Raw genomic sequence first — 22,939 nt, 5'->3', positions numbered from 1 at the left:
CCACTGCGTCAGGGCTTCCACGTGTGTGGGGCTTGCCTCAGTTCCCCATGATCTCTATGTAACAGCCAGACCAGTCTCCCAAACGCTGCTTATGCCTGGCACTCCCCAGCTTAAGAACCAGCATGAGTCAAGGGCTCCCCATTCTTCCTTGTCTGCTGACAAGTGCTGGGGCCTGCAGCTTTTTCAGATGTCTTTGAGGGCTGTGGTTCCTACAGGAGACACGTGCAGCCCCAAGCACTAAGACCCTGGTGACTCTTTGCTGTCACATTAGCCACTGGGTCATCATTTTGCCCATAGCTCCAGAGGAAACCCAACTCCTTGAGTAATTCTTTGGCTTTTCTTCAGAGCCCCAAGTCCACCACTGGCTCTGCCTTTTGGACATAGGAAAGCTTTCTGGATGTCAGTGAGGCCAGACCACAGCACATATGAGCAGGAACAGCATGAAGCTGCTCTCCCCAGAGGCCCTCAGCCAGAGGGCATTGCTGTTACTGGCCAGGACTGGGGAGTGAGATGGGGAGGATCGGCAGGGATGGCTGCAGTCACTGAAAGATAGGTTTGGGCCTTTGCTCTCTGCTTTCTTGTGTGACCTTGGACAAGGGACTTGGCCTTCTTGAACCTCCAAGTCTTCATTTGTACAGTGAGATGCTACTATCTCTTTGACAAATATTTTAATTTTCTCTACTTTAGGTACCGCTGCAGCTAGAATCCAAATCTGCCCTAGGTCCAAAAAACGGTGTCTACATCAAGATTGTATCCCGCTGACACAGAAGGCTGCTGGGGGGAGGGAGGGCACCCCCAAATTCAAAGAAAATCCTGAGTGTGGATATTCAGAATTTTGGAAAAACGTCACTGAAGGGATTGAAAGAGTGCCTGGCATGCAAGGATAAGAGGTTCTTTACATAACATTTCCTAAATGCTTAATAAACGTTTGTTGCACTTTGTTTTGACATTGCCAATGGGGTTTGAACCAGTGCTCTAACTCCCTAAATGAAGGATTGCTGATAAATAAGCGAAAATGTAGTTTTGACAAAACAACTGAGAATGTGGGGTTTTAAAGGAAGTCCCAGGCTTGTGCTGAAAGGAATCCATGGTGCAGGACACACGAGGACACCCAGGTAAGCCTGTCCTGATGGCACCAGCTCATGGCTCTTTCGGCTTCTCGTGCATTGTGGAGTTGTAGAGAATGACATTTATCAGAAGTTCAACCTCAACAGTGGTTCCAAAGCTTTACAATGCTTTGATTTTCCTAGGTAGGGTAGTACCAACTTTATAGTCAAGTTTTAATCGACAGAAAAATGAGAGTCTGAAAAATGACATACTTCTTCTTTTAAAGAACACTGTATTGGCCGGGCGCAGTGGCTCACGCCTGTAATCCCAGCACTTTGGGAGGCCGAGGCGGGTGGATTGCCTGAGGTCAGGCATTCCAGACCAGTCTGGCCAACATGGTGAAACCTGTATCTATTAAAAATACAAAAAAATTAGCCAGGCGTGGTGGCGGGCACCTGTAATCCCAGCTACTTGGGAGGCTGAGGCAGGGGAATTGCTTGAACCAGGGAGGTGGAGGTTGCAGTGAGCCGAGATCGTGCCACTGCACGCCAGCCTGGGTGACAGAGCGAGACTCCATCTCAAAAAAAACAAAAAAACAACAAAAAAAACCCACTATATTAATTTTGATCAAAGAATCAAAACACAGAGGTGATTTTTTTGTAAAAGTAATTATTGTGCTGCTAAGCAGTTCACATTCAACCAAGCACTTGCAAGGTCAGTCTCAAGGTCAGCCACCAGCAGCTGTGCACTCGTGGCTGCTGGCGAAGAGCAGCATCACCTCCGTGCCTCAGGGGCCTCTTCTGTAAAATATGGAGGCTGGCCTCGATCAAAGATCTCTTCCTCCTCTAGTTGACACCTGAGCAGCTTTAAGGGGCTGAATGTTGTATAGAGAACGATCTTGTAGCAATCTGGAGGCCCCTTATGTGACACCCAGATGCTGATGACCCACCTTTAGAAACTTCAGGCCGTTTTGCGAGTGTTGGCAGAACGGGTTTCCACATATTCACTGCTGGGACTGCTGCCTCCAATGTTTGATGGTCCCCCATCCCCTTCAGCCCAGAGCACCCACTGTGTCCCTCAAAGTCCCCCTTGGCGGGGGGGCCCTTTCTCTCACTCTCTGGCCCTCCAGGCAGGAAGAGGACACCCCAGCTGCCCAGCACTGGGCCAGGCCTGTGAGTGACTGTTGCCTCAAGGTGCAGGGCTGTCCTGTGGCCCTCCCCACACCCTTGTTGCCACCACCTGCCCTTCTCCATTACCTGGCCCCTCTGCAATGCCCAGCCTGGGACTCAGACTCACTGAAGAAAACCATTGGCCTCCCTGCCTGTCCCACAATCCCTGACCTCCCCATGGCCACCACCCCATAGAACCTCAGCCTGCAGACAGGCCCAATGGCGCACTCAGCTCCCTGCCTGGAACACAGCCCCACAACCTGAGCCCTCCCTTGGGACCTCTGGCCCCACCCCCCGGCCCGTCAGCTCCATCCAGCTTCCTCACCTTCCCAGTTCAGGTGGTCATCACCTTCAGACACAGTGGTAGAGGCCTCCTCATGTGCTGGGGTCACTGGACTCCAGTCCTTTTACTGTGTGAACCCACCAACCCCACCTCTGCTTAAATCCCACTGTTCACATCCAATACCAGCTATCACAGGGCAGGGAACTGTACCGCCTGGTCCTCCAAAAAACCCTCTTGCTAGATTCCCAACTGGGTCCTCACAAAGGTTCTGGCCAATCCCCCACACACACACCCCCATGTCCCAGACCCTACCACCTCTTGGCACCAAACATCTTGAGAGTCACAGTCATTTCGACCCCTTCCCATCACAATGTCTACCCTTTCTGCACCGGCAGGAACAGCTCCCTCCCCGTCATCAGGCAATCTGGCCACATGGCTCCCACCCTCCCTAGCATTGCTGGTCCAAGGAGTTGCTCTTCCTAACCTGCTTTCTCTCAGGTCACCCAGTCATGGCTGCCACAATCTTCACAGCTCAGTGGACTTTTCCGGAGCATTTGAGCACCTCCCACCAGATTCCTCTGGCCGCTCTCCCCATCTACACCCTCAATGAACCAGTTCTGCTCCCCGAATCTCCCCAGCTCCCAGATGATTCAGAAGCATAGGATCAGTTCACTTACATGTGAGCAACAGACGTGCATCTGATTTAATGGTTTTCTCTGACACCTCTTTGCCCCCTGCCCAACTACACCATAGCAGGACCAATGACTTAATGAAAAAGCAATGAGTGAAATGGCAGGATCAGTCAGGCCGTGAGGGAAATTTGGAGGGGGTTCTGAAAATCATACCACGGATAACCACGTGGCTGACCCAGCTGCTGGGTGAAGCTGTATTGTTCTTGCTGTTTCTCTGGTCATTTACCTTGGCTCTCCTCCAGCTTGATTGTACTTGCCTGTGTTAAGGTTTCAGATCACTCCAAAGATGGAAAAACGGGTTCATACTCACCTTGGACCTGAGAAATACAGGCAAGCCAACTGAAGCCCAAGCAGCAAGTTGCCAGAAGACACATGTCCTCAGGAAGGTGAAGGCTGGGCAAAAAGCAGATAGTGAGGACCGAGCAGGGAGGGCTGATAGCCTGGTGACACCAGTGGCCCTGCCAGCCCCTCTGCCAACAGGACCAGAACCAGCCAATGCCCAGAAGGGAGGCTCCTGTAAACTGCCACATGTCGGGGACACACACAACACACTCTCCACATGCACAGCACATTGCTCAATGGTGAACCTGGGTCTTATGGGGCCTGAAACTTACCTATGAATTGGAGGAAAGAAAAAAAATACGTAACGTTTGCAAATTTCCTCAAAACCTATGACCACGTGAGCATATTGCTAGGGCCCCTCCTAGGGCCTGGGGAGGGGCTCCAGCAAGTGAGGGGCCCTGAACCTTCAGCTTCATTGTCTTCATAATAAATCCACACATAGCTCACCAAGCCGTGACATCAGCTCTGTCACAGCCCCGATATGGTCTGAATGTTATGACCCCTAAAATTCCAATGTTGAAATCCTCACCCCTGAGGTGATGGTATTTAAAGTAGAGGTGATTAGACCACCAGGGCGGAGCCCTCATGAATGAGATTCAGTGCCTTATAAAAGAGGCGCTTACACCGTGTGGGGTTACAGTGAGAAGACTGAATCTATGAGGAAGCAGGAGGTTGGACTTTCCAGACTCCAAACCTGGGAAATAAACGTCTGCTGTTTATGAGCCGCTCAGTCGATGGTGTTTTGTTACAGCAGCCCAAATGAACAAAGGCAAACCCTGACTCTCAGAAAAACGCCTGGCACCCAGCAGGTGCTCAATCAATAGACGCAGACAAATGAACTTCAGTCTCAGTCTTCATCCACTTCAGATAAATTTTCTTTTATTTCCATACTCTTTTGTGACATGTGTGGCACAGGTATTCAATCTCATGGGGATGTTAAAACCCACATTCGGAGGGTGTCCAGTGTGCTTAGGAAATGTGGGTTTGGGCACTCACAGGCCAAGCCTGGGGTCCTCGGGGAAGCTACTCCTCCAGGTCACCTGCCAAGTGGATGTGCTTCCTTGGGCAATGGGTGACCCTACCAGGACAAGGGGAACCAGCAGGGACTCGATGGCACCACACAGCAGCCACCTGTTCTGACAATGTGACACAGACCAACTAATGCCAGAGCCCAGCAGAAGCCACAGCAGAGCTGCCTGGGTTGGTGTCAGAGCAACAGGTGGAAGTGACTATGCCACCCCGGGCTGTCCTCCACCAGTGGCTACTGTGTCCTTCTGGTAAAACTATGATGCCATGAGACTCTGAAAAACCGAATCACTGCAGAGACAAACTCATACAAATTAAAACCAATCCATAAAATTGTATCTAGAAACTCTGTCCCTGGTGCCAATAAGCAGCAAAGTCAACAAAGAGTAAAAACTAAAACTTCAACACATTATTAAAAAGCAAAAACTGGACTCAACTACAACCACTTCTGGTTAGTCCACTAGTGAGCCCAAAAGTGACTTAAAAGTAAAAATCATTATTAGCAATAGATTAATAATATAACTTCATTGAGAGGTCAACATTAAATGAATAGTTCATTAAAAGTTTTCTGTTTAAAAAGAAAAGGAAAGGCCCAAATAGCCATTTCAAGGCAGAACAGGTGAAAGGCCTGGAACACTCCGGTGCACTCACTGTCGGCTGCTGAACAGGGAGCCCAAGGCCAGCAGGATGGAGGGCGTGACCGAGGACTTGGAGGAGGTGGTGTACTGGATGAGATACTCCGGGTAGACCTGGTGTTTCTCAAAGATCACAAAGATGGATGGGTCAGACATGCTGTTCACACAGCTATCATAGAAGGCGTTGTTCCGGCCCTCCTTGGCCGGGGGGCGGACAAAGGAGGCATTGCCCCTGACAAACTCGCCCACCAGCACCCGGGCCAGGAACATTGTGTGGGTCTGCGTGTCGGATTTGCTGTAGTGGTGGGAATACGCAGCATCTCGGGCAAAGTAGCTCCCTGAAATGACACACAAGGGCTCAGCTGGGTGCCTGATGGAGGGGCCCGCAGCCAGGGTGGGTCAGCCCACTCCGGACAGCGTCCTGGTGATGTGCAAAACCAGGGGCCTCCACTCTTCCGCCCTGCATCTCCCTCCCTCCCTCCCTCCCTCTGTGCCACGTCTCCACTCTCCCTCATGAAGTCATATGCATCAGTGACACCAACACCCTTCTGAGTGGCAGCATCTGAGGAGTTACCAAACTGAGAGAGCAAACTCCTTTCAAGTTCCAGATCTGCCCCACAAAACCTAAAGGCCTCTGGACACATCATTACTTAATCCCCAAAACCTCAGATTCCTCAGGCATAAAATGGGGCTGTTCAGCCCAACCTTACAGGGTTGTCATGGAAAATGAATGAGATCCCATATATGGAAGCAGTCTGAAGACTCCGGCAGCCCAATGCATAGAATTATGAGCCTTGTCAAATGGAAACCTGAGTTGGAAGCTGTCACCTATACATTTTAATTCACAAGTCTACCACTGGCTGCTGTCCATCCTGACCCCATGCCATTGCTACCTCAGACGGGAACTGACTGATGGACCTAGAACATGGCCTGCTGGGCAGAAAATGTTCTCAACTTGGTAAGCATACTGTGGTTACAGAAGATAATGTCCTGTTCTTGGGATGTGTTAAAGGGTGAAAGGAGACAATATATGCCACCTACCTGAAAATGGTTCAGAAAGAGAGAGCGGGAGAGAGAGAGAGAGAGAAGTGGCAACATGTTAAAACCAATGAATCCAGGTAAAATGTACCCAAAGAGTTTTTCTTTACTATTATTATTCTAATTTTCTTGAATTTGGAATTATTTCCAAAGAAATAACATTTTAAAACTTTCTTTGGCAAGTTTAAAAATAACTAAGACGACAAGAAAACACTCAGATAACTCACAGGATAGCTAGAATACATGTTTACGTGAGCATCCCTAAGGGTTTCTGTTCTAAGGAAATCAATAGTACAGGCACAGTCAGGGACTTGATCAGGGCTGGGAAGGTATCCCCTCTCCTCTCCCATCTCTGGCACCATCTTCCAGGGCCTCTGCTCCACAGGGAAGCAACACAGCAGCCCAGGCGGGCCACCCTGCCGACGGCTGGCGTCAAACTCCTGGCCATGCCCAGAGAAGCAAGAGCAAGGAGGTGGCCGGCGGCCACGCCCAGGCGCCACCCCACACACAGTTTGAACAGGCGCCACCCCACACACAGTTTGAACAGGCGCCACCCCACACACAGTTTGAACAGGCGCCACCCCACACACAGTTTGAACAGGCGCCACCCCACACACAGTTTGAACAGGCCACCCCACACACAGTTTGAACAGCGCCACCCCACACACAGTTTGAACAGGCGCCACCCCACACACAGTTTGAACAGGCGCCACCCCACACACAGTTTGAACAGGCGCCACCCCACACACAGTTTGAACAGGCGCCACCCCACACACAGTTTGAACAGGCGTCACCCCACACACAGTTTGAACAGGCGCCACCCCACACACAGTTTGAACAGGCGCCACCCCACACAGTTTGAACAGGCGCCACCCCACCACAGTTTGAACAGGCGCCACCCCACACACAGTTTGAACAGGCGTCACCCCACACACAGTTTGAACAGGCGCCACCCCACACAGTTTGAACAGGCGCCACCACACACAGTTTGAACAGGCGCCACCCCACACACAGTTTGAACAGGCGCCACCCCACACACAGTTTGAACAGGCGCCACCCCACACACAGTTTGAACAGGCGTCACCCCACACACAGTTTGAACAGGCGCCACCCCACACACAGTTTGAACAGGCGCCACCCACACACAGTTTGAACAGGCGCCCCCCCACACAGGTTTGAACAGGCGCCACCCCACACACAGTTGGAACAGGCGCCACCCCACACACAGTTGAACAGGCGCCACCCCACACCAGTTTGAACAGGCGTCACCCCACACAACAGTTTGAACAGGCGCCACCCCACACACAGTTTGAACAGGCGCACCCCACACACAGTTTGAACAGGCGCCACCCACACACAGTTTGAACAGGCGCACCCCACACACAGTTTGAACAGGCCCACCCCACACACAGTTTGAACAGCGCCACCCCACACACAGTTTGAACAGGCGCCACCCCACACACAGTTTGAACAGGCGCCACCCCACACACAGTTTGAACAGGCGCCACCCACACACAGTTTGAACAGGCGTCACCCCACACACAGTTTGAACAGGCGCCACCCCACACCAGTTTGAACAGGCGCCACCCCACAACAGTTTGAACAGGCGCCACCCCACACACAGTTTGAACAGGCGCCACCCCACACACAGTTGAACAGGCGCCACCCCACACACAGTTTGAACAGGCGCCACCCCACACACAGTTTGAACAGGCGCCACCCACACACAGTTTGAACAGGCGCCACCCCACACAGTTTGAACAGGCGCCACCCCACACACAGTTTGAACAGGCGCCACCCCACACACACAGTTTGAACAGGCGCCACCCCACACACAGTTTGAACAGGCGCCACCCCACACACAGTTTGAACAGGCGCCACCCCACACACAGTTTGAACAGGCGCCACCCCACACACAGTTTGAACAGGCGTCACCCCACACACAGTTTGAACAGGCGCCACCCCACACACAGTTTGAACAGGCGCCACCCCACACACAGTTTGAACAGGCGCCACCCACACACAGTTTGAACAGGCGCCACCCCACACACAGTTTGAACAGGCGCCACCCCACACACAGTTTGAAAAGGCGCCACCCCACACACAGTTTGAACAGGCGTCACCCCACACACAGTTTGAACAGGCGCCACCCCACACACAGTTTGAACAGGCGCCACCCCACACAGTTTGAACAGGCGCCACCCCACACACAGTTTGAACAGGCGCCACCCCACACACAGTTTGAACAGGCGCCACCCCACACACAGTTTGAACAGGCGCCACCCCACACACAGTTTGAACAGGCGCCACCCACACACAGTTTGAACAGGCGCCACCCACACACAGTTTGAACAGGCGCCACCCCACACACAGTTTGAACAGGCGCCACCCCACACACAGTTTGAACAGGCGCCACCCCACACACAGTTTGAACAGGCGCCACCCACACACAGTTTGAACAGGCGTCACCCCACACACAGTTTGAACAGGCGCCACCCCACACACAGTTTGAACAGGCGCCACCCCACACAGTTTGAACAGGCGCCACCCACACACAGTTTGAACAGGCGCCACCCACACACAGTTTGAACAGGCGTCACCCCACACACAGTTTGAACAGGCGTCACCCCACACACAGTTTGAACAGGCGCCACCCCACACACAGTTTGAACAGGCGCCACCCCACACACAGTTTGAACAGGCGCCACCCCACACACAGTTTGAACCTGCTCAGTGGCTCAGGCTGGTCCCCTCATGCCCTCTCGCAGTCTGTTCCTATGCAGGGGCGAAGCAACACGGGTTCTGCTGGTGGAGACCAGTCATGCCTTACCCTTGCCATAGGAAGTGCCGTGAACACCACAGACCCGCCAGTCAAAGTTCTGCTGGCAGATGGCATCCACGAAAATGGCGCTGGTGCCATGGAACAGCTGCCGCTCGTCCACGGCCTTCCCTCCATTCTGCTTCTGCATCTGTCCTTTTTGCCTAGAATCACAGAAGAATGTGTGCTGGGGGAAGAGTGTGCCGGCCACCAAATACAGCCGGCCTGATACAAAACAACACATTTTTCCAAAATTCCAAAAGTGTCTGAGACCAGGAGATGCAGGTCACAGGCTACCCAGACTAGGCCTGTGAGGCTCCAGCCACAAGTCAGGGTGTGGGAAAGAAGGGGGATCGTGGGAGCTGGGTGAAAACCCTCCCTCCGCAGCCCCAGACTGCAGCGGCTCCCTGGACTCCAAAAGCAGAGCAGCCCTTGGAAAGTGGGTACCATTTTCCCCAACCCCGCCCCCACCTTGCCCCTGGATGGAGTTGAGCCCTGGGATGCTGTAGGAGAGTTTTGAGGCTGCCAGTCAGTGGGTGCCCATCCTTCTCCTCTCTGTTCCCAGACTTCATCATTGTGCACAGAGTACAGATGACACTGCCCCAACCCCATGTGGGGACAGGTCAGCAAGACCCAGCCTGCCATGGTGACCAGTTGTAGGATTCCTCCCCACATAGACAAGTGAGTGGGTGCCCAAGGACAAGCCAGTCCTCATGCATGAACCTAAGACCCCTGCTCTCCAGCCACAGCCTTGTGTTCCTGGGGCTAAGGGTGTGGTGGGCTGTATCGACCCATCCCACTGGTCTCCGGGAAGGCAGAATGGAGAAGTGAGAGTGCTGGCTTTGCCAGTGCTCATGAACAGGATCAGGTGGTACGCTCCGGGAGGCCTCGGTGCCCTCATCTCTACAATGGGATGTGCTACCACACTGCCCTGGGGGAGTGGATGAAGGATAGCAGACACACAGCTCCCAGCACACGGCGGCCCTGTTGCTCTGCTTATCCTGGAAACCCGGGCCACATGTGGCAATCAGCCAGCAGTGTGAAGGGACAAAGCCACCAGCCCACCAACAGCGAGCCCCAACGCACCACTGGTAGACTTCCCAGAGGGCCAGGTTCTGTACTCGCTCAATCTTCTGAACAAAGTAGAAAGGCAGCGTGCGGTTAAAGAGGTTCCAGACCTTCTGATACTCTTCCGAGGAAGAACTAAGGGTGATCTTCTGCAAGGGGGACATGTTTTTAATGCATTATTGTCAACGTGCAGAATATAAATCAGTCCCTTCCCAAGGCTTCTTGTAAACATTAGAACTGCAGAAGCACAAATGCCCAGACAGCAGCAAGCACATTCCCACCTCCCCTGATGACATGATCTCTCCAGGCACAGGAGACAATCAGTCCTCATGAAACTTCATTGATAGGTTCTTGGAAACTGCAATTTTAAGTAAAACAACAAACTGCACGCCATAGGAACTTAACTCTTATGTCAGTTCGCATATGGGAAATTGGTTTCATCAGACAGTATGTTGTTTCACTTTGAGTCAGTTTCCAAGAACCTACTGATGATGTTGAGGATTTACTATGTTTGCAAATTGTAGTCACTTTGCTCCTCATCACTGTGAAACCAATCTAAAGGACAGACATGTAATGCTTAAGCCACCATCCTGGGTATCCCCTGGATGTCCCTGCTCTTTTATTTTTTGTCCCACACAGGCCAAAGACACAGGTTGGACTACATGGTCCAAGGACCACAGAGTTGTTGTCTAGACAAATGTGTTGAACCCCTTCAGGTTCTCAGCACTTCTTGCCTGCACTGTTGGCATCTGTATGTGCCTTGTACAAGCTCAGTAAGTCCTCCCAGGACAGGGACCATCATGTTGTAAAGTTGAGTTGCACAGAGCTCCGCAGTCAGCCAGCCGGCAGACGTCACCCCAGGTGCCTCACGCAGACGGGCACCATCAGATGTGAGTCTGCGTACTCTCCTGCACTCAGCACAGCTCCCACTGGTCAGAGCCCCTCAACAAGCTGCCGAACTCACTGTCCATTCTCCTGTCTGCTAGTCGTGAATGTCTTCCCTCCTGACAGTAACCCCCCTCCAAATGTCCATCAGACTCAGGTCCTCCCCAGGCTTCTTTTCCTTTTCTCGCTTAGTAAAATTGGTATTTATTGGTTAAGCCCAGCCCAAAAGCTCCTTATTTCTGCCCTTTCTAGCAAGTTTCACAGCTCATCCTCCTCCCTCCATAAGGCAACCGCTCCCCTCAGAGCCACAACCATCTCTTGGGCAGTGAAAAAACAAAACCCTCTGCAAAAAAAACAAAAACAAAGCCCACATCTGTCACTGCCCTCCTGCCCCAATTAGCCCCAGCCTTACAGCTTCTTCAGTGTTGAGGAATAGCAGAGTCTGTTCACACATACCCACCTCTACAGAACACGTTCCTGTTCAACCCCAGGCACATGCGTCCCCTACCTGAAAGCCTGGGTCTGGCAGGGCAGAGGAGTCCCAATAGTCTGGGATGCTCTTCGGGCCTGGAAACTTGGTATTGCTACAAAAATGTAAACAAAAACACGTAGACATTTTATTCTTACACAAAGCAAATCTACCATAGGTGGTCTCTGCTAGCCAATATCACCAGTCTTGAGTCTCAGCGTATCATATTTTAAGAGCAGGTAGAAGGCAAGGAAGAATGTTAACATAATACAACATGAGAGCACTTTTATCTTTGCCTATGTAGCCAAACAGTCCTGAGAGATCTATTTCTCACCTGTGTCCCAACTACCACACAAAAGGGACAAAAGGGATGGAGTACACGGTTAAAAGAGTACACACAGGGCCATAAACCTTTATCCACAATTCTGAAATTCTAAGAGCTCTAAAGACGTTATTTTAAGCCCTCAATGAGGTATAATTGACATTTTAAAACTTTTTTTATACAGCTCAGGAAAAGCAGGAGAAAAAATGAAATAAAACATTTTTTAAAAAACCTAAGTGACATCAAAACTCATCTGGCAGTAGAAATTTGACTGAAGTTAGTAAGAGGCCATTGTGGTCTGTATCTATCCTTCTTAAACTGACTATGCATATTCTTTACTGCAGAAATACTAATGTGCTAAAATATAAAGTGTCACGTGATACAAGCATCACATTATCTTTCTAAAAATAAATAAATAAAAGCGGTTCAAAAGACATATGGCTCAAGGGTTCAGGAACAAGGACTGTGAAACTATAATTACAAATCATTCCTATTAAATTTCAGAATACACTGTTCTTTCTAAATAGATCTACCTTCTGTTTCTGCTGGCATGAAACATATACCTTCATCCTTAGCCTCAAAGCACTCCCACAAATAACTTTCCTTGGAAAATGGCACAGTTCAAAAATAACTAAGCAAGGTCCTACCAGCAGCAAGAATCAGCCAAAAACAGACCCACAAAGACTTATGATGCTGAAATTATCAGACAGATTACAAAACAATTATTCCTCCTATGTTTAAAGAAAAAAAAAAAGACAAACTTTAAAAACATATGTAAGGAACAGGAAACTATAAAAAGACCTGGAAGATCTTAAAAAGAACCAAATAGAACTTACAGAAATGATAAGTACAATCCTTAATAATAAAAGTGCAGTGAACAGGCTTAACAGCAGATTAGACCAGCTGGAGGGAGAATCAGTAAGCTGAAAGACACGTGAAATGCAATTGTCCAGAATGCGACCCACAGCAACAAGGAAATGGAAAATGCAGGAAGGAAGTTGAGACATGGAGAACAGTGAGAACTGGAATATGATCAGAACCTAAGTGAAGCTCTAGGAGAGGAGAGAGAAGACAGTGGAGGCAATTTTCAAAGAGAACTGACGAGACGCACCAATCCGCAGCTTAAGAAGTGCAAAGAATCTCAGCCATGATAAATAAAAAGCACATACCTAGACACACTTTAGTGAGGATGCATAACTCCAAGACAAATAGAAGTTCTTAAAGGTAGCCAAAGGAAAAAAGAGTGATTACTGCCAAAGCAGCACCTGTTAGACCAACAGGCAATTTCTCAAAAGCAACAATGGAAGCCAGAATACAGCAGAGTGGTCATCACCAATGATCCAAGAGAAAATCCCTACAACCTGAAATTCTATACCCAGTGAAAATTTCCTTCAAGAATGAGAGCAAAATAAATACATACTGGCTGGCCGTGGTGGCCCACACCTGTAATCCTAGCACTTTGGGAGGCCAAGGTGGGCACATCACTTGAGATCTGGAGTTCAAGACCAGCCTGACCAACATAATGAAACCCCATCTCCACCAAAAATATAAAAATTAGCCAGGCATGGTGGCGCACGCCAGTAGTCCAAGCTACTCAGGAGGCTGAGACAGGAGAATCACTTGAACTCAAGAGGCGGAGGTTGCAGTGAGCCAAGATCATGCCACTGCACTCTGGCCTAGGCGACAGAGTGTAACTCCATCTCAAAATAAATAAATATATACATACATATTCAGACAAACCAAAAACAGAGTTTTCAACAAATCTTCATCGAAGGCAGGCTTGTCCATCTGCAGCCCGCAGGCTGCATGTGACCCAGGACAGCCTTGAATGCGGCCCAACACAAATCTGTAAACTTTCTTAAAATATTATGAGACTTTTTTGTGATTTTTTTTTTTTTTTTTTTTTTTTTAGCTCAGCTATCGTTCGTGTTAGTGTATTTTATGTGTGGCCCAATTCTTTTTCTTCTGATGTGGCCCGGGGAAGCCAAAAGATTGGACATCCCTGATCTAAGGTAATCTGAAAGGACCAAGTGGTAAAAATGTGAATACATTTAATGAAACTTTCAGAGTACAAAATAACAGTGCCTCTTGAGGTTTAAAAAAAGTTGAGAGGAAGGCAAATGGAAGAAAAGACAGGAGGACAAAGACAATGATTTACTTGTATGTAAGTGAAGAACATGTAGTTTCTACCATAGCCTTTAAAATACATATATACACAAAAAAAGGTAAGAAAAGAAAAAATAAGACCCAATCACATGAATGAAACATTTTCATGGAGGACGGGCAACATGGTGAGACCCTGTCTCTACAAAAAATAAAAAACATTAGCTGGGCATGGTGGGGCATGCCTGTGGTCCCAGCTACTTGGGAGGCTGAGGTGGGAGGACTGCTTGAGCCGGGAGGTGGAAGGTGCAGTGAGCCATGATCACACCACTGCATTCCATCCTGGGTGACAGAGTGAGATCCTGTCTTGTAAGTAAATTAATTAATTAATTAATTAATTAATTAATTTTACATGACATTCCTGTATTATAACTTCTGAATATGGGCATTATGTCTTATGACTCCATTAATTGTGTACATAGAAAAGTTGTTTCTGAAAATGATCTACCCTCAGATTCCCAGTTGGCCATGCAGGCCCAAGCAGACTTGCTGCTGCAGTTAATGACAACCAGCTGCTGGCACATGGGTCAGAGAGAAGAACTGAACTCTTCATCTGTGTGAACAGTGTGTGACACTCCGCTTACGGGAGACCCCAAATCACTCAGATCTTAGTCTGAATCACTTTTAGTTTGGACATTTGGCATCTTCTTGTGGCCCCCTGAAAACTAAATTAGAATGACAACAAGAGAGATCTACTCTCAGAAAGCAGAGAGACTTTTCCAAACCTTGTCTAAAGTAGGCTTTGTATAGGAAAAGAATAAAAAATGACTTCCAGAAATAGAAGGGTCATAATCAACCAAAACTCTAAATCCAGAATCAGAGACTGATACATTTAACTAAAATAATAAGAAATATATCTTTACGGTAAAATACTTCATAGGCAAAGTCAAAAGGCAAACAACAAACTAAGAGAAAATATTTGCCATTTATATAACAAAACGAGGGCAAATCTCCCTAATAGATAAAAGGCTCTTGATATTTAAGAAAAATATCAGAAAGTTGATAGAAAAATGAATAAAAGACCAACAGTCCACAGAAAAAGAAGCAAAAATGGCACTTACATGTTAGAAATAATATTCAACCTCACTCCTAAGAGAAAGCAAACTCAAGTCCACTGACCCATCTTTTACCCCTGAGAACTGCAGAAGCTCAAGAGCCTGACAACTCACTCTGAGGCATCTCATGCATCCTAGTGGGTGTGCATAATGATTCAAGCCCATGGAAAGGAACTTGGCTGACTTTCTAGGACTCTGATCTAATAGGATACCTCCAAAATTTGTGGGTTTTTTTAATTAAAAAAAAAATATATAGAGACAGAGTCTCACTATGTCGCCCAGGTTGGTCTCAAACTCCTGGGCTCAAGTGATCCTTCCATCTTGGCCTCCCAAAGTGCTGGGATAATAGGTGTGCACCACTGCACCAGGCCATACCTACAAAATTCGAAACAGCACATACATCAAATGGTTCATCACGGCATTATACTTTGTAATAGCAAAAGACTGAAAACAACACAAACACCCATGAAAAGGGGACATATTAAGTAAACTATGGTACATACATATTAAGGAGAACCAGGAAAGAAGAAACAGATTGAGGAAGTTTAATGAACTGATACAAAGTGATTATCAGGATCTATTTTTAAGTGGGAAAAAAAAAGGGTATAGAACAGTATGGATAGCATGTTCCCTTTCATGCAAGAAGAGAAGAAAATACTTTCATATGTGTGTACGCAAATGCTTATTTTTGCAAAGAGAAACATAAAAAAGAATAAACCAGAAACTAATGTTACCCACGGTGGGAACAGGGCAGAGATAACAGGCAGGACGTTACAGACTACAGAGAATACCATTTTATATAGGTTTGACTTTTAATCACGTAAAAGTTTTTTACACAGTCAAAAACAATAATAATAATTATTTTTGAGACAGGGTCTCACTCTGTCACCCAGGCTGGAGTGCAGTGGTGGGATCTCGGCACACTACAGCCTCGACCTCCCCGGGCTCAGACGTCCCTCCCATCTCAGCCTCCTGAGTAGCTAGGACTACAGGAGCATAGGCTGGTCTCAAACTCGTGGGCTCAAGCAATCTACCTGCCTCAGCCTCTCGAAGTGTTGGGATTACAGGTGTGAGTCACTGCACCCAACACAAAAATAAATTTTAATTTAAAAAGGAAAAAGTAAGGCACATTCCCAGGAAATTATTTTGTTAGGTCTGACTCACAAGGCAGTTTCATGGACTGATAATACCTTTCTCCTCTATCTTGTACCAAACTCTTTTAAAAATGACCTTTGCATGCTTCACAAAACAAAAGAACCAAAAGAGACATTGTCAGTTCTCCATGAAATAGACATGAGCCAGACCTCTCCGGCCAACAGCAGGTGCAGCCAGCTACCAGCAACACCACTGCCTAAAATCCCAGCACTGGCTGTGGCAAGCCCAAACTGTATGGGCACTGTGGTCCCCCTCCACCATGCAGGCCACCTTCCTCTAGTATGTGGCTGTGTGGTTTGGAGAACACTGACCCCTTCCTCTCAGTTCCACTCCCATCCCACCTCCCCAAGCCTAAAATAACACCAGTGGTTGAGATGGGGTCTGATCAGTGCAAAGCACAAGAATTTCCCCTCATCTGGTATAAGAGGTTTCTCTCCTTCCTTCTAGGGGTTCAAAGGCCACAGGCTAACCTGGTGGCTCCTTGTAGCCATCTTGGGACTGAAAGAAACTCACCCTGATGAAGCTCGCCCATTAGTGACTGCAATATCTGTCTTTAGAGTTTTGGTATTCTGTGATATTCAAATACTGAAATACATAGGTTTTTACTGGTGTAATTCCATCATTATTTCATTATTTCAACATTAAAAAAATTCAAGTCTATGACTCAATGATTCCATGGAAAAGACCAACGGATGGGTTGGCTTCAAGTCTAGACTCGCCTTCAGAGTCCGTCTTTTCCAGGGAATCATTGCGGATCACAACAGGCAGCCTTCTAATTATGCATCACAAAGCTTCGACCCACAGGATAATTCCCACTCTGGTCCAACCAGTAGAAGACAAACGATAAAGAGTGCGAGAGCACCTCGCTGTACAAGCCAATGAGTGCCCGCATGCTGTCTGAGGCAGGTTTTCTGTCGCCACGGCAGAGCACACCCCAGCTGATTACGTCCTAAGTACCAAGCCCCCCCACTGCAACCTACCAGGTTTGCATGGTCGTCACATCCTGGGGAGACACATATTTGGGTCTGCGGCAAACCTTTTTAGTTGTGCCATAGACCAGGTTTTTCTGAATGAATGCTGGAAAAAAACATAACCAGTGAAAAAATATATATATACATATACATACACACAGGATGGCAATGTTTTATAAACACAAATTAGACAGATTTGAAAGCGTACCCAAATGTGTAAAGCCCAGAATCAGTCTGTTTAAAATAAGGCAATTTTACACATTTCAAATATTCATAAAGAAAACAGGTATCCTTAGGAGACTGGGTTTAATGAATAGAGGAATGATTAGTAATTGACATATCAATTATACATGAGTGCTTTTAAATTGTTCCTTCCAATCTTGTTTAAACCATTATTTTGCTTGGCAATTTTTCCCAGCTTGGATATTAAAAAAAGGCCTCAGCCCAGCCTGAGACCAAACTACCACATCTTGAGTTAGTGGGACTGAGAGTTAATGTAAGTTTTATGACTTTGTTTTAGTTAAACTATGGCAGTATTCATCAACCTTTCTAAACCAATAATATCTTTAATAAGCACATTTCTTGCTTCCCCACCCTCAAAAATCCCATATTCATCCTGAGGATTTGGGGTGGGGGAACTGGCCCCTCAAGTGGAAAAATAAATACCTAGAAGGATTTGTCATGTCTCTACCTGCCAAGAAAACCCTCTCAAGTCTTACTTCCTTTCTTTTTTATTTATTTATTTTATTTTTTTAAGAGATGGGGTCTTGTGCTTTGTTGCCCAAGTAGACCTTGAACTCACCGGCTCAAGTAATCCTCCCACCTCAGCCTCCCAAGTAGCTGGAACTACAGGTGTGTGACACCATGCCCAGCTAATTTTATTTTCACTTACAAAACATTTTAATATTAAAAATGATAGATGTCCAAAATTAGCCTTACTGCACTTGAGCATAAACTGTATGGTTATCCAAGTGTGTGTCTCTTAGGTTGCAGCCGAGATGGTCACCATTCCTGGAGGTCCACCCACATTCTCATTCAGAGCCCAGGATCCAGATGCAGCAACCATGACCCCTTCTGTTACCCACCACTCAGCCGCCCAACAAGATCATCCTCACTGGCATATTTAAATGGGTGTTACTGGCCTACCGGCCCTCTGTGATGAATCTTAAATGGCTTTCACTGGTGAAATTAAAAGTGAGCCAAGATATGTGGACTGGCTAAATGTGTCAGACACATTCCCTACCCTTCTATGGAGAGAGTAAAGTGAGGCCTTTTCCCTAACTTACCCTTCCAGAGGATACCCTAGGCTACAGCCTGTCTTTGGGGGATTCTGCCCCGTCTGACACCACCTAACAGGATGCTAGAATTCTGCCTCTGGAATACTGCCATTTGCCTTGAGTGAATCATTTACGACAAGAATCCCTAAAAGGGCAGAACTGAATCATCCCTAAACCTTCAAAACAACTCATTTTGGCTATTTTGTGTGTGTGTTAAGTGCACTTGTTTCCTAATGTGTGTGGCAGTCTGCTTTGAGACTTGCTTTATACTCAGTAGTGAAGTTGTGGGGGAAGAAGCCAATTCATCTCAAGCTTCTTTTGTGGATACTGTTAGAAGAAGAGGGGGGAGGAGAAGAGAAAGGAGGAGAAGGAGGAGGAGGGGGAGAAGGGGGAGGAGAAAGAGGAGGAGGAAGAAGAAGAGGAAGACGATGAATTGTCCCCGCTCAAAAGAATTGTCCCCACTCAAATGGGCTTCGGTCAGTCTGCAGGAACTATCAACTGCACGTGTGTGCTCTTTCCCATCCCTATCATGAGGTTTTGTTATGTCCCCAGGGCGTGGCCTAGGTTGGGAATGATGAAGGTGGTATCTGACATTTCTGATCTATCTGTTTTGATATTTTCCAGATATTTAAAAGAAATATTCCAGACTGCTGTCAGCAGCAGTTAGATGCGTGCTTTCCACACAGTCCCGACCTCTAGGGCAGTCCTGATTTGATTAACTTCTATGCTCTCACTGTCCCCTTTCATGCACTGGTGTGCGTCAGGCTATGGAAAGCAAACCAGACCACATGTGGCTGGCGCTATGCAGCAGAGCAGAGGCAGTTCACACTCTAGAGGAGAACTTCTCTGTAAGGGCATGTTAAGGGGGCAGTGATTTACCCTAAGCAAAACCACAAGTGCCACAAAACCAGAAGCAAAACCAAGGCCAGAAACAGACAGCCAAAGTGGTTTCAGGATAATTCACCAGACACTTTGCTATAATACTCCACATAGAATAAAGGTCTACAAAAATAAAGAAAACCATAACCCGTGTTTAAAGGAAGGCCCACTTACTCCCTTATAAAACGCTGAACATTCAGAAGGACTCGGAGTTTAAAATGTGAAATACAGGCAAAACGGAACTGAAAAAAGCGAGACCGATACACTCATGTGGAAATGGCTTAAGAGAAACCACAGCAAAATTAAAACTAAAAAAAAATTCTCACAAATCAGCTGCTTGGAGGAACTGGCCAAAGGGTGGCCTATTTCTGTCTGTAAGGCAACCAGGAAGAAACATTTCAGCCCCAGCCTCAGGACACCATGAGTGCATGCAAATCTGCTTCCCAGGGACTTTTAATTACTCTGTGTCCTATCATCCATTAAACCCATCAACTCCAAAGTTGCCTACAGAAAAGATGGCAGCAGGCTGGGCGCGGTGGCTCACACCTGAAATCCCAGCACATTGGGAGGCTGAGACGGGTAGATCACTTGAGGACAGGAATTCAAGACCAGCCTGGCCTGGCCAACATGATGAAACCCTGTCTCTACTAAAAATACAAAAAATTAGCCAGGTGTGGTGGCTCATGCCTGTAAGTACTCGGGAGGCTGAAGCACGAGAATCACTTGAACCCAGGAGGCAGAGGTTGTAGTAAGCCGAGATCGTGCTATTGCACTCCAGCCTGGGTGACAGAGCGAGACTCCGTCTCAAAAAAAAAGATGACAGCAGCACTGCTGCAGCAGGGAGTGAAAAGGCAGACACTGCATGACGGAGCTCTTCGGACACCTGTCAGGGACTCAAGCTAGTCCCTGGGCACAGCAGGACAACCACCCTACATGCATGCTGACCCTGCTTGTCCTCCACACTTGGGGCTCCTGCCCCTCCTGGGGTCCATTCTCCTCACACTCTCGATGCAGCTCTTCCTCCACTGCACAGGGCCAGTGTCATCTGTCTCCAGGTTCTGTCTCCCCTTCTACACAGGCATACCTTGCTTTTCTTTCCTGTACCTACCCGGGCCCTCAGTGTGTGCACATGGCTCCTCCAGGGTTAAGGTGTAGGGACAGAGCCAACACAGGTAGGCTCTGCTGGGCGAGGGCAGGGGCACAGGATACCTTTGAAATCTAACTCGTAGTTGTGCTTTCCGGCCTGGAACTTCAAAGTGGCTGCCTGGCCGTCAGACTCCGGTGTGCAGTAGGCCAGGTAGGCCTTCTCCACGTCGCTACTGCTGACAGTGGTCACAGGGTGCGCTGTGCCCTGCGATGGAAAGCCAGACACTTTATGAAGGCAAGAAACCACGTGATGAGGAAAGACGCTGGTGGCACCCAAGCCACATTTCAGAGATGCTCACGGCGGACAGTCCTGTGGTGGGGAAGTGGGAGACCAGGGAGCATGGTATGGCAGGAGAGGGAGGCACAGAACAGAGGCAACATGACTCTCTCCTGAAGCCGCCCTAGCAAAAACAAGGCAGTAAATATGGGTCCTGCTGAGCAGGATGACAGGGATGGGTGCAATGGAGAGGAGGACACTCAAGTCACCTAGGACAGAGGACACAACAGTCACTCAAATGCCAGCAGAACAGCAACAGTGACTTCTCAAGTGCTGCTTGACTGGACAGCCCAAGCCAGGCTGCTCTTAGCCGTCTATTCACGTTCCAACCATCCTTTAATCAGAGCTCAGTCCTCTTCCTAGAGGTTTTGTTTTTCTGGTCCCTGGGAGCATTCATCTATTTTTTTAATTATCCATTTCAATCCCTATTCTTCCACAATTATCTACAGGAAATCTCATAGCTTAGGATGGACTGAGTTTGAATTCTGGCTCCCAAACCTGCTGGCTCTATAACTTTGGCCAGTTATTTTAACCTCCCTGAGCCTCCGTTATCTCAAGCTTATAACATGAATAATAGTACTTAGGCCACATTCATCCCTTTACACAACAGGACTATATCATCCTCACAGGGCTGGAGAAACCATTTAAGTAAGACATGCAGAGCACTTAGCACAGTGTCCAGAACAAAACATAACAAATGTTACTATTATCCTCACTGTTCTTACTAAATTTGACATTACATTGACAACTAAAATTAAAGTTATTGAACCTATAACCAACTAACTCCCTCTGTCCCTGTCAATTTTCCTGCTCCCGCTACTGCTACCATCCTAGTCCTCCTAGGTCACAAGCTTCAGGTGTTACTAACAGAACAATGAGTGAGACAAGATTCACCCATGCCTCTGGGCAACTGAGTCCAGCAATGGAGGAGGGTAACAAAAAGTACGCAGATGTTTCAAAGCCTCAAGCACAAGGTCCCACACAGGTCTCACGGATGCTCTAGATGCTGACAGGGTTAACGAAGAATGACCAAGGAAGGGTGAGACCCAGCAAAGGTTTCTTGGAAGAAAAAGACACCTGAGTCAGGGCCCAAGCCCGAGGGATGACAATGAGTTGGCCCATGAGAACCACGTGGGGTGGGTGTTACAAGGTATAATGGTTTGCAAAGCAGCCTCCTAGTTTACGGTCTCATAGTGGTGCCTAAGTTTCTCTCTCTGAACTCTGTCCTCCTTCAAAACCAAGCCACTAAGCTAGAGTCAGGGAGGAAGAGGACATGGTATAAAAATCCCTTTCTGACAACAAGGGGAAAGGAAAAGAAAACAATCCCTTCCCTTTGGGCCTGAGAAAATGAAGCTCTGAATCAGGGAAACAGAGAGGAGAAGCAGCAGTCAGATGCAGGCGTCCTGCCCCCACCCCAGGCCTCCAGTCAAAATCCCTGCAGATGAGTGGTCACAGCGGGAGGGAAGATGCAGGTGGATGCGCATAAAGCAAAAAGTAAAGAGTTATTTTGCCCTCAGTGGGAGGTTTGGAAGAAGAAACCAACAATGGCAGCCATATTATGTGTTAGGCTGTGAAAGGTCTGGGTTTAGCACCTGGAGGCACCCGTGAGATGTGGAACAAATGACAGATTCCCACATGTCCTGTGGCAGGACCAGCAGGTGTCTGATTTTGACATGAAATGTTGGAGTACTTCTTGAGCTCAGACAGAAAAAACTTAGCTTTTCTGGGAATCAAGAGAAAACTGTTTTGAAGTGGCAATTAGCAGAAAACTAAAAAAGAAACCTAAATGTGGGGTTACATCAGAAACGTGTAGGAAAGGGAGGATGAGAAAAACCAGATCATCCTAGGCTGTCCAGCCTAAAGCCACCAAGCCTACACGTGTTTCTACGCCCCCACTAGCACGTGGCATAACAATAACATCCACACGGTTCGTCCCCAGAGATTCTCAAACTGCTCGCCATGAGTTTCTGCACTGCCACAAAGGAGGAGGAGCACAGGAGAGAATGGGGCATGCTCTGTGTTGGCGGACTGGAGAACGGCCCCACCCCCAAAGCTGTGATGAGACACCACCAGGGAACCCTACTTTTGCACAGGTTGCCCATGTGTCACCTCATTCAGCAACCAGGGGTCTCCCCAAGAAGCCGGACAGATCGCCAAACAAAATGAAAGTGATGGTCACATCTGCTAAGTGTGTTGCACCTGCCATCTGTCCCTCCTCTCAA

General features: G+C 48.0%; 2 protein-coding genes across 6 annotated transcripts in view; one reads left to right on the top strand and one right to left on the bottom strand.

The window, feature by feature from the left end:
- The window catches only part of TBXAS1 (thromboxane A synthase 1), a 190,326-nt gene extending 189,370 nt beyond the window's left edge, over positions 1–956 (top strand). For all 3 annotated transcript variants that reach the window (XM_033193245.1, XM_033193244.1, XM_033193251.1), the window contains one exon: positions 688–956. In XM_033193245.1, the coding sequence (XP_033049136.1) occupies positions 688–762 (75 nt within the window). In that variant the 3' untranslated portion in view covers positions 763–956. The remainder of the gene's footprint in view (positions 1–687) is intronic.
- A 3,434-nt stretch (positions 957–4,390) lies between these two features.
- Positions 4,391–22,939, bottom strand: part of PARP12 (poly(ADP-ribose) polymerase family member 12) — a 42,522-nt gene continuing 23,973 nt past the window's right edge. The window contains exons 7-12 of one of the 3 annotated variants that reach the window (XM_033194733.1): positions 20,504–20,645; positions 17,148–17,244; positions 11,512–11,587; positions 10,137–10,267; positions 9,063–9,214; positions 4,391–5,532 (exon numbers count right to left, since the gene is read on the bottom strand). In XM_033194733.1, the coding sequence (XP_033050624.1) occupies positions 5,207–5,532; positions 9,063–9,214; positions 10,137–10,267; positions 11,512–11,587; positions 17,148–17,244; positions 20,504–20,645 (924 nt within the window). In that variant the 3' untranslated portion in view covers positions 4,391–5,206. Of the gene's footprint in view, positions 6,744–8,949; positions 9,215–10,136; positions 10,268–11,511; positions 11,588–17,147; positions 17,245–20,503; positions 20,646–22,939 lie in introns of all 3 variants that reach the window. The other 2 variants (XR_004433298.1, XM_033194735.1) reach the window with 2 other exon arrangements.

This window comes from Trachypithecus francoisi, unplaced genomic scaffold (assembly GCF_009764315.1).
Source record: "Trachypithecus francoisi isolate TF-2019V2 unplaced genomic scaffold, Tfra_2.0 Lachesis_group4, whole genome shotgun sequence".
Classification (NCBI taxonomy): Eukaryota; Metazoa; Chordata; class Mammalia; order Primates; family Cercopithecidae; genus Trachypithecus; species Trachypithecus francoisi.
The sequence above is the reverse complement of the archived record's forward strand: the minus strand, read 5'-3'. Positions and strand labels throughout refer to the sequence as shown.